Raw genomic sequence first — 13,567 nt, forward strand, 5'->3', positions numbered from 1 at the left:
TGTACTTTCACAGAGATGCAAATGAATGTTTCACATCCTTGTATTACTTCTTCCTCTTCCAGCCCTATTCCACTAGCATAGCCAGGACAAAAACGCAGGCTCTCAAATGACAGTTGGAAGCTATTACTTCTTTTAGATAAGCCTAGCATGCTTTTTTGCCAAACCAATACATTGTTTCATTACCCTCTCTGTATATACAAGATACAGAAAGCAGGTGTAAATTCTGCACGTGCCTTAAATTCTCACCTGCTTTCACTCAATTCAATAGAAAATAATAAATCACCATATTCACAGAAAGAAACATGTTGACAGAAGACAGACTTATTTTATAGCTTACCTAACATATATAGGGACTCATATCTACTCAGCTATTTTAAAGAGACTACTCTTGCTCCTTCCCTGGGTAGACAAATGCTGGGTTGCTAACTTACTGATATTTGACATCATCTCTTCCCTGACATCTCTCCATGTTTGAAAGGTTCCCAATATTCACAGGGTCAGTCACCTTGTTACTCAAGTTACTCATTTTCCCAATGACTTCTGTGAAACCATTTAAAATTCACCACAGCCTGAAAACCTCCAGATTCCAAATGAAAATATTTAAACTGCTGGACAGACTCTAAGTGCATTTGGAAGCACACTGGATGGCTTACCTACATTGTTCACATAATAGTTGTTATAATTAAATTTAGCATCTTTCTTCTGGATTGGTTTGTGCTTGACAAAAGAGGAAATGAGTACTGGGAGGCAAATAATGGGTAATATTCTTTTATGGGCTAATTTGCTTCAATAAATAGCTCACCTCACATATGCATGGTACATATTAAGTCCATTAGTGCTTTGGATTAGCTTCAGAAAAGGTAATTCTTCACATAATTTACCCAGTCAAGGGCATTTTCACCTGCTGACAAACTTACATATTTCTCTGTGTCATTAGGTAAGAACTAGTCATCGAATTAGCAGAGGGCACATCATTAGTTAGTCTACTTATTTGACTGCATCTATGGTAACATTCATTATACTCTAAATTACATGTAGTGATGGTTTTCTTTCTTAGATGGAACACTATACTAGTATCTTAAGAAACTAGAATTTCAAAAGTCTATGCCAGAATAAGATAGATATGAGTAGAAACATTCCAGAAGGATTAGTATTATGGAGAGTTATATAGAAAATTGCATGCATGATTTCAATTTGAGCATTATTTATACATTAATTTGAAAGGATATAAAATCAATTGCCTAATTATTGGTTAAATTTATAAAAGAAATTTTACTGAAAGATGCTTGATTATGCTGCACAGTTATGTTAATATAATCAAATTTCCTTTCAGACATAATTGACTGACCAATTTTGTTCCCTGATCCAGTTTTTTTTCCCCCTCACTCCTAAGATGGGCCTTCTCATTTGTTTCCCTGTTAAAAAGAAAAACAATAATAGCAAGTAAATGTTTGCCCTGTCATTATTGGTAGGCTCGTTCTATGGTAAAACTAACATAAAACACAAACCTAATAAGCAGAATTGCCATAATTTGAAATTCTGTAAACACAGATCACGTTGTAATAAAAAAGAGGTGCCCATGTAGGTGTTTACCAACCTGATCCATATGGCAAGGGAAATTGTAAGAAGATACAGTTTATCAAATGAAGTTCCTAAATCCTAGCTAGCACATTCAGCATCCTTCATAAATGGTGAATTGCCCTTACAGATGTTTGCCTATGAAATTACCAACGACAGAAGGTACTTTGCTAGGAAACACAATCTGTTCAAGATCAAATCTAAGAGATGTGTGCTATCTGCATTTTTGATTCTAGAAAGGATTTAACTGAATATTTGTTGATATTTTAAGGAAATTCTTATGAGGATCCAATAACATACTATTGAAGAATAAAATAATTACTGAACAACTAACATTAGCTAGCAGCATTTAGAGAATGCTATACTCCTTGTTTCACTCTTCCAGAAATGATACTGGGATCCATAAAACCTCATGCTCAGAAAGGAAGCTGCTAGTGCTACCCATATTATTTCCTACGAGCAGACTCAGAATCCCTTGTATGATAGATGAATTGCAAGAGCAAAATGCCATCACTGGGGCCAGAGCTATTATTAATTTTTATTTCTGCTGGCACTTGAGAGTAGCTTGACACTAGAGTAAATGACATGCCGACAGCAGCAAGCACACAAGCGGGGCTGTGCCACACAGATTGCTGCCTTTAAGTTTCTGATTTGCAAAATGTATAATCAGCAATAATATGCTTGGCAAGTAGCAGAGGCATCTGAGTTTTCCCCATGTGTTGTGTGGGAGGTCAACTTGATGGAAAAGGTCTCAGAGGCTGGTAAGTTTGGGTTTATTGGGGAGAAAAACATACTTGAAATTACATTGGCATGACTGAATTTGTACAAATCGAGGAAATAACTACAACTGAAATGAATTATTTCTTGATTCAATTAAAATACTAATTATGAAATGGCTAGAACCTGTTAAATAAGGTTAGATTCCAGTTAGGCAATAGAACCAAAAGGAATGAATAGCATAATGTTTTTCAGAGAAGTGGGGACCAGCGACCTGGGGCGAATTGCTTCAGTTCTCTAGCTTTCACTCCATGTGCAAAGTATGACTGACTATACAGTCACTGAGTTTGTGGAAAAGATTCAAGGACATATATGATGATATAGTTATATCTGAAATACAGGAGGTGGCACATTACGATTATCTATTATTTCTTCTGTCATTTGTAGTGAATTTACTGTTGATGTCTTTAGATTTTAAATGAGACTTGAAAGTATGAAAACATGGCAAGGAAAGGAAAATAAAATTATTAGTAACACCTGCTTCAATTATGTTGGCCTGTTAGTTTTCTTCAAGTTGCTAGAAATGTCAGCCGTTGTCTGAATCAAATGGTATAAATCAAGCAATTCTCAATGTGGGTTTTGGGTAGGCTGATTGACAGCTGAGTATTGTGCAAAGTCTCTCAGACTTAGAAAACAAAGCCCATGTCCTATTCTACATCTGCACGTGCTAGCTCTATTCTTGTTTGAGGAGCATTTAACTTCTCTGGACCTTGATAAGCTAAACTAATAAAATAGTTATCTCAGTTCTTAAAATTAAAATAATACAATGATGATGAGATGCTGAGAATAATCACCTGCTCTAGGAAAATGAAAATAAGGCTTCCTATTAGAACAAGTTAACTTATTGTAGTGTGATTGAGCTTGCAAAGGCATGAAGACAGGAAGCAAGTGCTGAAGGAAGAGGCCAGGTGAGCGCCAGTATATTTCAAGAGCCCTGATCAGAGAGAAGAAGTGAAGTCCTGGGCAGCAGTGGAGTTGTTATGAGGTGCCATCAATGAAAGCCAACTGGTAGGAATTTGAATGGCATATTTGAGAAATGGAACCCAAATAACATGCATGAGGCCAAATTATTTCCATTGGAGGATGGAGGGACTGGCAGTAGGGGCTACACAATTCATGTTGTACTTGGTTAATAATAATAATAATAATAAATCTGTCCCAGGGTATGATGAAGTGGGTTTGCATGTGCTTGTCTGGCAAGGACAGTTGGGGGGAACAGGGTTGGAAAGTTGGGAGGCAAACAGTAGTTAAGATTTCCATGTATATGTATATATGCAAATAATATATACAGTTCAAAGATTCCTTTACCAGAGGTGGAGAATGTGCTATGGGTCTGGGGAAAGGTAAGCAGGCCTTGGTTTTTAGAGGAAAAGACTGAACAACCACACTGCTAGAAGTTAGTTCATTTCAGAAGCCAGATCTTTCTCTCTCCCCAGAGCTCCCTGTCAGTGAGGAGTGGGGATTGTGCTTGAGAATCTGCTGGGAGAAATGCACTGAGGAGCTTAGAGGGAGGAAAAGCAAAAGAGGAAAAGGAGTTTCTTCTAAAAGGAGGCAAATAGGAAATGATTAATGGACATACTTTGCAACCGTCCCCAGTCCTCCAAGGCCTTCAAACTCGCAGACATAAGCATGCGATTAAAAAGCGGGGAGGAAACCATGGGACCTATGTTTCTTTGGGCCAGGCTTACTCCAGTTAATATAATTTTTTCAAAGTCTTTCCATTTCCTAACAAATGGGGTGGTATCACTCTTTCTGATAGAGGCATAGAATTCCATTGTGTGTGTGTATGTATGTATGTATGTATATATATATGCACACATATATCATATTTTCTTGATCCATTCATCTACTGAGGGGCATCTGGGTTCGTTCCATATCTTAGCTATGGTAAATAATGCTGCAATCAACATAGATATACTGGTAGCTTTAGTATGGTCTTGTTTGTGATCATTTGGGTAAATGCCCAAAAGTGGGATTGCTGGGTCAAGGGGAGCTCTATGTAGAGTCTTTTGAGGAACCTCCATACTACTTTCCAGAGTGACTGAACAAGTTTACACTCCCGCCAACAATGCAAAAGGGTTCTCTTTTGGCCACATCCCCTCCAGCATCTGTTGTTATTAGAGTTCTTGACTATAGGCATTCTAACTGGGTGAGGTAGAATAACTAGTATATGTCTAGGACCAGCAGAAAACGTAAAAAATTATGTACATATGACTATATAAGATGATGTTAAGCAAAATGAACCCCAACATAGAGACACAAGCGGGTTTTTCTTTCTTGCTATTGTTTTTAACGTATTTACACTATCCTATGTGATTTTTTTGTTTCTTTGTATGTTCCTCCCCCACGGTATAACCCCTGTTGTCACTGTATTTGATTCCAGTGCCCTGCATCTTGTATATACATTTTTCTAATTTGGGGAAGGGAAAGGAAATAACAAAATGCTTAAATAGGGATACAGGTTGGCCCATTGTAACAATAAGATATACAAGCACTATGTTGAAAACGAACTTTACAACTTTGGTGGGGGGAAGGATTTGGGGAGGTGGGGAAGGAAGGGATGGCATTAGAAAAACAAAGGAGGAGGTAACAATGCTCCATAGGAAATGTACTCATTACCTTACTCATGTAACTGTAATCCCTCTGTACAGCATTTTTACAATAAAAAAATCATTAAAAAAGACAAAAAGAAAAAAGGCAGGAGACGCCAGTAAGAGGACTCCATTGTGACATGGAATGCACTCTACAAAAATTGGAGGATTCATCATAAATTTGGGGACAGAAACTCCAGACAGCTTATTTTATTCCACGTATATACAGGGAATACAACAGAAACATTCTATTCTACAACAAAGAAAAGCCCATTCATCAATGGGGCTTTTGTTGTAAAAACAAAAGAATTTATACCATCTATAACCCTTCCCCCCAAAAGACATTTCCTTAGGTTCTTTCTCTTCTGAAGCCAGCAAAAGTACTTTCGTTCCTTTCTCAAGGGTACTATCTTTTCTGAACTAACTAAGGCAACCTGCCTTTCCATGTTTAAGTGAAAATTGGTTTTCGCTACGTGCCCAGCCTCGGACCATGTGTTCACTGTCCTTCTCCCACAGTCACTGTGTGAACCACCTCGGAAGTCATGAGAGGAGGCTGCTCTTCAGTAGAGAACTCAATTGTGAGAAGATTGGTATGGTACAGTCCTTTGAGAGTTATGAAAAAGACTTGACTGACTGACTTCTTTTATGTCTGTGACCCAGGGGAGAGAGTGGGAAAACAAGGTTACTGTCTAGACTAGAGTAAGACATTTCTTTCAAGGTTTCTCGCCTTTAAATGGTGGCTGACAGGAAGCAAGAATTCAGCATATTTTTTCTTGAGTGCCCTCAAGAGGAGGGAGCAAGTGGCTGAGTTCCTAGGGTGCATCACACTTGTGCAGAGTTCACAACTGCTGCCTTATCTCCATTCAGAACTCACAGCCCTGTGGACAGATCACTAAAGGATTGCTGGACTCTTATCTTACAAAACATGGCCAGCATAGCCTTAATCCATAGAGTCTCATCACTGAGTAGACGTGAATGATTCAGCTCTCTGATGGCCAGTAGCAAGGTCCTTGGGCAGGGACAGTCATGAGGGGGAGTTCCAGGTTACCTTGATTGTAAACAGCTTTCTGCTGTTTCCTATTCTCTTTTGGCTGCATTTTCACTGGGCTTGCTTGAAATACTGGGTTGCTGAAGAGGCTTTTCCCTAGGGGCAGGAACTCTGAGAGGAATTGGAGTGGCTTCGGTGTATGAAGAAAGGGGTTGCTGAATTTTCACTGGCACACAGATTGTTTTCTTGTCCAAATGGAAAAGCCTGCATGCTTTCCACATGGTTACACTGGCCATCATTTATCATAATAACAAGTATTTATATACTACTTGGCAGCTTATACAAGAATTAGGGTATTAGCATCTTCTTTCACAGACAAGTGAACTAGAGTCAGACCGATGGACTCATCTGCACAAAGTCACAGAAGTGACTAATGGTAAAGCGAGGACAGGAACTTAACTCCCATGACTCCTCTTTCTGAGATATCCTGTTGCCTTCTGATACCAATTGCCAGGCATAGTAAGTGTAAACATTTTCTTTGCTTGCTCCTGCTTTTTAATTTTGTTTTTTTTTCTACCATGTCATTCCCACTCTTATAAGTAGCATTGCCCATAACATGCCACGACTTGCCAGTCTTTCTTGCTTCCATTTCTTCTCATCTCCCACATTCCACCCCTCATCAGAGGTGACAATCTCCATAACCACATCTCATCCACAGGGAGTGTCCAGAGTGGCAGCAGTAAGGGTCCACTGCCATCCCAGAAAGCAGAAAGGTAAAGATTTAGGGTATAATGTTTGAATGGGGAAGGTTTCCTAAGGAAACCTTTGTCCACATCTCCAAAGGAATACGTAGATGTATACAGAAATGCACAGAATTTTCACTAACACTATACAGAGCCTGGAGAGACGACAGGTAAGTAATGAGACAGGTAGTATAATCAGAAGGGTGCTGAAGTGGAATGCCGAGATTCCTTATCATAATACTCCTTGAAACCGAACAGTAATTGCTTTCAACAGCTTAACCAGATAGATTGCTTCATTATTAAAAGGCATGAAAATAAAAGTTTAAACTCACCCGCAAGATTTCCTCAACACAGCTTGGATCACTAGGAAGGCTTACCTAAAATAAACAGAAAAAATACATATAATTTAGGCATTTTCAGCAAAATTTACTACATAATAGTTTACTCTGTAGGAGACAAATTGTAAATCAAGAAAAAAAACTAGGTACCACATTTTTTCCTAATAATACAAAACAGCAAGATTTGTAAATGGCCAATTTTGTTTTATTTTAATGAAGCATTGCAAGGTACAGAAAGTCCTGTCACTGATTTGCTGTGGGACATTGAGCCATCCTTTCTCCCTCCAGGCTTCTTTTTGCTCATTTACCCAAAGAGAGAGCTTGATCAGATGATTCTTAATGTATTTGCAACCCTCAGACATGGGATTATATATTGTGCATCTTAATGATGAGGCCTATATAAAACACCTCTACTGTTAAATTGATTCCTCCTTGAAGTTGAGAATCTAACCTGATGCCTAACATTTTTATCCAAAACACAAAGGCTGAGCTGTATGAACTGCAGGCTTGTTTTAGCACTTAGAATCTCAGACATACACCATGTGAATACCATGAGCTCTCTTTCCCTGTGTGACACCTTGGTAATCAATCAAAATTCAAGTCACTAGGAGAAACACACTGAGAGCTTACCCCATGTCAAATACATGACCCTTTTAATGTAGGGGCTCCATTATTAGTGAAACCAAGAAACCAAAAACCAATGTAAGTACCAGATATACCACAGTGTGTGATGCGCTTGGGAGTAGGACAATTGCCTGGAGTAATGTCTACTGATTGCTGTGTTACGTGTGCAGGTTAGGCTCATCCTCTAGCCATTCCTAGCTCTCCCTTTCACATGTTCACTCTCTTCAGGGTTATATTCTGATCACTCGTTTCCCTCTTCATTTGCCAAGGATTACAGTGGGAGATGAAAGGTCAGTCCTGCAAGCTACATGCTCTACATGTCCCTAGTATCATGTAAAGGAAATTCAGTACAGTAAGATAAGAGTTGGATCTCACGCAATAACATTTGATGAAATGAATAATGATAGACTATGGCATCAGATTTCCTCAATCTTAAAATTGGATTAAAATGCAGCAAGTTTTAACTCTTAATATCACTATTGTAGATATATTAATTTCAAAGAGCACTTGTTGGATTGCCTCTACATAAGAGTCCCTACTCCAGGAAGCACAAAATCCCAAGTAAGAGTAACAGTAACAAGCTAAGCCATTGTCACCAAGAACAAGGGGTGATCCATCCTGGTTTATGCAGTAAAATATCAGGTTATACTTATTATCATGATGAAATTATTAATAACACCCATTTCATCTTCAGAAATATCTTAACATGCATGACAATAATTATAGAGTCACCTTTCTAGTAACAATAATCCTCTAATACAGGGTAGAAGAAACAATATAAGAATAAGCTGAAAAATGGCTGGAAACACATTGTCAAGAATCTAAAATCACAGGTTTCAGATCGGGAACACAGGTGGGTTTGCCCAGCACAATTCAACTCATTCTCTTAACAAGTATTTTTGAAGGCTCAGTCCTATGAACCAGGTTGGAAGTATGTAGAGATACATTGGGAAACAAAAAGGGATACAATTTCTGCCAAAATGCTACTTTGGTAACTGCTACAGAGGAAATCATCTCATGTATACTATCTGTGCCAAATGAAAGGGTGTATGTCCAAATAAATGTGGGAAATGCTGCAATCCACATCCCCCTTTATGACCTACAATTCAAATCAAAGGTTATTACACACCTGCCTCATTCTAACATGACCACATTCCTAGTTTGTTTGATCCTTGCATTCTTGCATTTTTCTTCTAGGTTTTGGGTTTTCAATGAACTATTGCTGTTCCATAGGATGTCTGTTTGTAGGACACACACCAAAAAATGCTGGCTTAATATGTTACAGGGTCATAGAACTCAACTGGTAATTCTTTTTTTTTTAACTATTTTTTTCGACTTTTCTTTTTTGGTACTGGGGATCGAACCCAGGACGTTGCACTTGCTAGGTAAGCGTTTTGCCACTGAGCTACATCCCAGCCCTCAACTGGTAATTCTTAACAGCAATGGAAATCTCATTCCATTGCTCACAGCTCTCATAAATGGATTTTCCAAGACAAATCTTGAACTTCTAACAAATACCTTTCCCAGACACAAAGGTCAAAATCCTCACTATCCTTGTTGTTTTAGTGTAGAGTATCTAGGCTAACTATTTCTACATATAAACTGACTGATATTAATTTTGAAATTAAAGAGGAAAAAGTATGAGCAATATTCACAAACATCAAAACCATTTGTGTCTGGGTCAAAAGACTTGAATGGGAGTCTTAACTCTACCATTTGGGAACAGAATTTTGCAACTTTATCCCCTCAGAGTTCCAGTCTTTCCAACTGTAAAATAAAACATAATAAAATAATAATCCCTTGCAAATATCATGGGGTTTCTATGATCATCAAAATGAAATAAGAGATATTAATGTGTTTTGTAATCCACAAAACCCCACATGAATCAAGTTTTTTGCCATTGGCCTGCTATTCTTTTTACCTCTGTTATTAAAAGTCAACTCTTCTGGTCCTTACCAAACGTAAATATCATCCCTACACCTGGAAGTACAAATATCCATTTCTTTATGGGAGGAAATACTGTGCAAAAAGAAAAAGTTGTGGACTTGGAGGGTTTGTAGTAAATGTAATAATAAAGCTCAGGGTTGGTAATGCGCAGGCCTCAAAAACAAAAGCAGATGCATCAACATGTATCTACACCCAATGTTGGGATATTTTTCTTGCCTTCATTTTTTAAGGCAATTACTGGAGCCTAACATTCTCACAAAGGTACTAGTTCCATAAATTCATGTAGCCTAGTCCTACAGCTGCTTTCTCTGCAGACAACTCAATTGGAGCTGCCAGTGCTTCTTAATTAACCAGCAAACATTTCCTACATGACTAGAACAGTACTGGACATGGGGGTTGGTAAGACAAATAAGTAGGAGACTTGGCCTCTTTCTCTCCAAGTTAAATGTCTAGATGGGACAGGAAAACAAACAATTAGAGTCCCACTGGGACACACATTGTAAGGTAGTCCTGACAAGGGTAATAGGATCTTATTCATTCACAGTCTGCCTATTCATCAGATCTCCCCTTTACTTCTTCAGACAACAAACCCTGATTGAGCTCCCACTGTGCTCAGGACGGTGCCAAGGGGGGGCAGGAGAGGATTTACCGACTGAAGACAGCATCCCTCCTGCCTTGAAGACTCCCAGAAAATGGAGGAGACAACATTCATAAGGCAAACAGACAATAAGGAACATGGCATCTCATTTAAAGGCCAGGGAAAAGGTACCTACCAGGTCCACAGACAGAATCTCCCAGCCGCTAGGGTCTTCACTGTAATCCTCACTCCACAGGGGAGTGAGAGGTTAGGAATCTGACATGGCTGAGAAGTGGTGGGCCCACCTGAGGCTACTTAATCTCTGAGCCCCTGTGGCGATGGTGGGGCCACCTGAGGCCACTTCAGTCTCCCAGCGCCTGGAAGCACCACTCCAGGGCTTTGCAAACTGAAGCAAACTTAAGCCCAGGGCTGCATTTTGTCCTCTTGCACTCCCCACCCCCCTTTCCAGTCATTCTGCAGGACTCACTCACAGGGGGAGTACAAGAAAGACGGACTGAAAGAATTAGAGGTAGCACTAGGATTAGAACTGATGCTTGTCGAGTTACCATACTGCTGATTAGTTCCGGGGCCACCTCCGCTGCTTTGTAAATCCACCCTAGAAGATTCAGATAGTCCACAAAGCCTAAGTTCGCCAACTCAGAGCTGCAGTGTCTTTTCACACTTTCCCTCTCCTCCCCCTCTTCTGAGAGCAGAAGGCAAGCTATACAAGGATGAAGTACAGGAGAGACTCTTCCCACTCCTGGCCCCCTGGAAATCCTCTTGTGCTAGGCACGGATGTAGTCCTCTGAGGGCCAGCGAAGGGAGGTGGACATAATGGGACAGGTGCTGAGTTGATGTGGAGTGCTCACAAGTGCCTGCTCTATGCATCTGACAGCACAGGCTGCTGTCCCATGTAGTGGCAGAGACACCATGCACAGATCATCTGCCTGGTGATGACTATGTAGCTTATCAAATAACCAGTGTACCTTTAAATCATCAAATATTCAATTAACTACAGCAACAATTAATGGATGGCATAGGTTATTTTAATAATTCTGGTATGTATCCCTTTAGACCATACTTCCTGGTGATCAGGATAATATAAGCCATCAAAAACACTGTGTGGTATTAAGAAACATAAGCAGCAGTCAGAACTGATAGAAAACATGGAGATTAATGTAAAATATTGAAAAGAATAATGATCATCATATGATTAACCTAGTGGAGTTCAATGCATCCCTGAGTACCTTATATCTAGGGGGCTATGATGGAAGAGAGGTCATTGTTGTCCCTAAAATCATATCGAGGTTGTGCATATTGCACCTTGGCAAAGATGTTCAAAGTAAAATTTAACAATTACAAGTTTAATTCCAAATTAAACAGTTGGGCCAATGAAACAATATCCACAACTGACACTGATGGCAGCTTCCAAATTAATTCTACTTGATTTTCATTAACAAATCATCACATTGATTCCCTGAAATAGATTTATGAGCTATTGTGCTCCCTGATATGGTATGGTATTACTAATGAAAGGAAAACTTAGGTTATAATATTGTACTACCAAATGCATTTTCAGAATTTTCAAAATTTTAATCTCCATCATTGATCATTTGTAAACATGGGGAACAGCAGACCCTTCAGTTCTTATTTGCATGTGTTCTGATACCCTTTTGCTCCCAATACAGGAAGTCCCAATTTTCCAAAACAAACTTGGAAAGATACAAACTCAGTTCACATTAGGATCTGTCTGTCCCTTGCTCCCTGGCTCATCTTAACCTGTCCCCAGTCTAGTTTGTATTCATGAGTCTATGATTAAATGAGAATATTTAATATTTCATAACCTGTAGACAGAATTCCTTAGGTAATATGGTAATGTAACTTTAATCAAAACAAAAAAAAATAGTTCACAACAGTTACCAAGTACTGGCAAAGCAACTCATCTTCTAATTTCATTTTAATACAGCAAAAGTCTTGGGTGTCCAAAGAGTGTTTATCACTTTTAGTCAACTTTTAAGGAAACTACAAGACCAAAATACCCCATGTAAGACCATGGAATATTCACTATTCCCCCTAAGGAAGAAAGGAAAAAAGCAGAACTTGAACCTCAAAGGAATTCAACAGTAGCCATTTAAGATCAATACAGAAAATGGCCCTTTGTCTACAACCATACATGGCAATTAAACTAAAAAGGAAGAGATACCAATGAACTTTTATTTATTGGAACAAATAAATGAGTCAATTTACTCTATTTTATGGAGTCTCCAAGGGGTTTTTGAACTTCAGCAGAAATGTATTCAAATTCTAGCTGTGAAACGTAACTGGCTTTTGTAATCTTTTTTTCTTTTTTGGCCAGTCCTGGGGCTTGAACTCAGGGCCCGAGCACTATCCTTGAGCTGCTTTTGCACAAGGCTAGTGCTCTACCACCTGAGCCACAGCACCATTTCCAGCTTTTTCTGTTTATGTGGTGCTGAGGAATGAAGCCCAGGGCTATATGCATGAGAGGCAAGCGCTCTACCACTGAGCCACTTTCTCAGCCTGGCTTTTGTAATCTTGAGCAAACAACCTGAACTTGTCTGGGCCTCACATTCCCTATGTATGAATTGTAATTTTTTAAAAAAATCTATCTCTATGACTTATGTGAGGTTGAATCAAAGTGAAGTATATCAGAGTATCTGACTTTATCCAGTAGGAGGTATATACAAAGTCTCCATCAACACCTTCTATTCTAAATCCCTTTAAAGGCCATTGGCAAAGTCATTAGCATCCAGAGCCTAGTGACTACTGAAAAGACAGTTTGTTCACCTTGGAAACTGGCTCCTGTGACAGCAAAGGATGTGCTAATTGTTAAATCCTCTGCAGATACCCTGTATATAGAGTTTCATACTGCTGCTCCATCTTCTGGCTCTCACTGAAGGTGAAAAAGAAGGTTGGAGATAGGACTTGAGGAGGTGTGACAACAGAGAATCTGGAAATAGGGGGGAGACTGGCAGGAAGGGTGGAGTACATGCTTCATTATGAGGACATCTCTTCACTGATTACATTACATATGGGCAAGGGTGGAATGCATATGCGCAAAGGCCCATCATCAGCTGAGAGTTCATAATGGCAGATGGTATTTCCAGTGAAGAGTACTTAATTCTGTGGATTCTGAATAGCCATTAGCTCACTGTTCATTTATTTGGTGTAATAACTAGTTTCTATAGAAGAATGAGTTATAATCAGGAGGGTGTGTGTGTGTGTGTGTGTGTGTGTGTGTGTGTGTGTGTGTTACACACTTCAAAGAAAACAAGGCATACATCTAAAAATATTACTATAACAAACTAAGAGCCCATCTAAAAGTACTTGCTTGCTATTTCACATTCCTCCAAGGTTGTGCGGCCTCTGTTCAACTGGTCTGGCTG

The 13,567-nt window shown here is 39.2% G+C and overlaps 1 protein-coding gene across 3 annotated transcripts in view; it reads right to left on the bottom strand.

Moving 5' to 3' along the window:
• Positions 1-13,567, bottom strand: part of Aff2 (AF4/FMR2 family, member 2) — a 474,899-nt gene that overhangs the window by 176,792 nt on the left and 284,540 nt on the right. For all 3 annotated transcript variants that reach the window (XM_013025945.1, XM_013025946.1, XM_013025944.1), the window contains exon 4: positions 7,010-7,054. In XM_013025945.1, coding sequence (XP_012881399.1) covers positions 7,010-7,054 — 45 coding nt within the window. The remainder of the gene's footprint in view (positions 1-7,009; positions 7,055-13,567) is intronic.

This window comes from Dipodomys ordii, unplaced genomic scaffold, assembly GCF_000151885.1.
Source record: "Dipodomys ordii isolate 6190 unplaced genomic scaffold, Dord_2.0 Scaffold89, whole genome shotgun sequence".
NCBI classification, from domain to species: Eukaryota; Metazoa; Chordata; class Mammalia; order Rodentia; family Heteromyidae; genus Dipodomys; species Dipodomys ordii.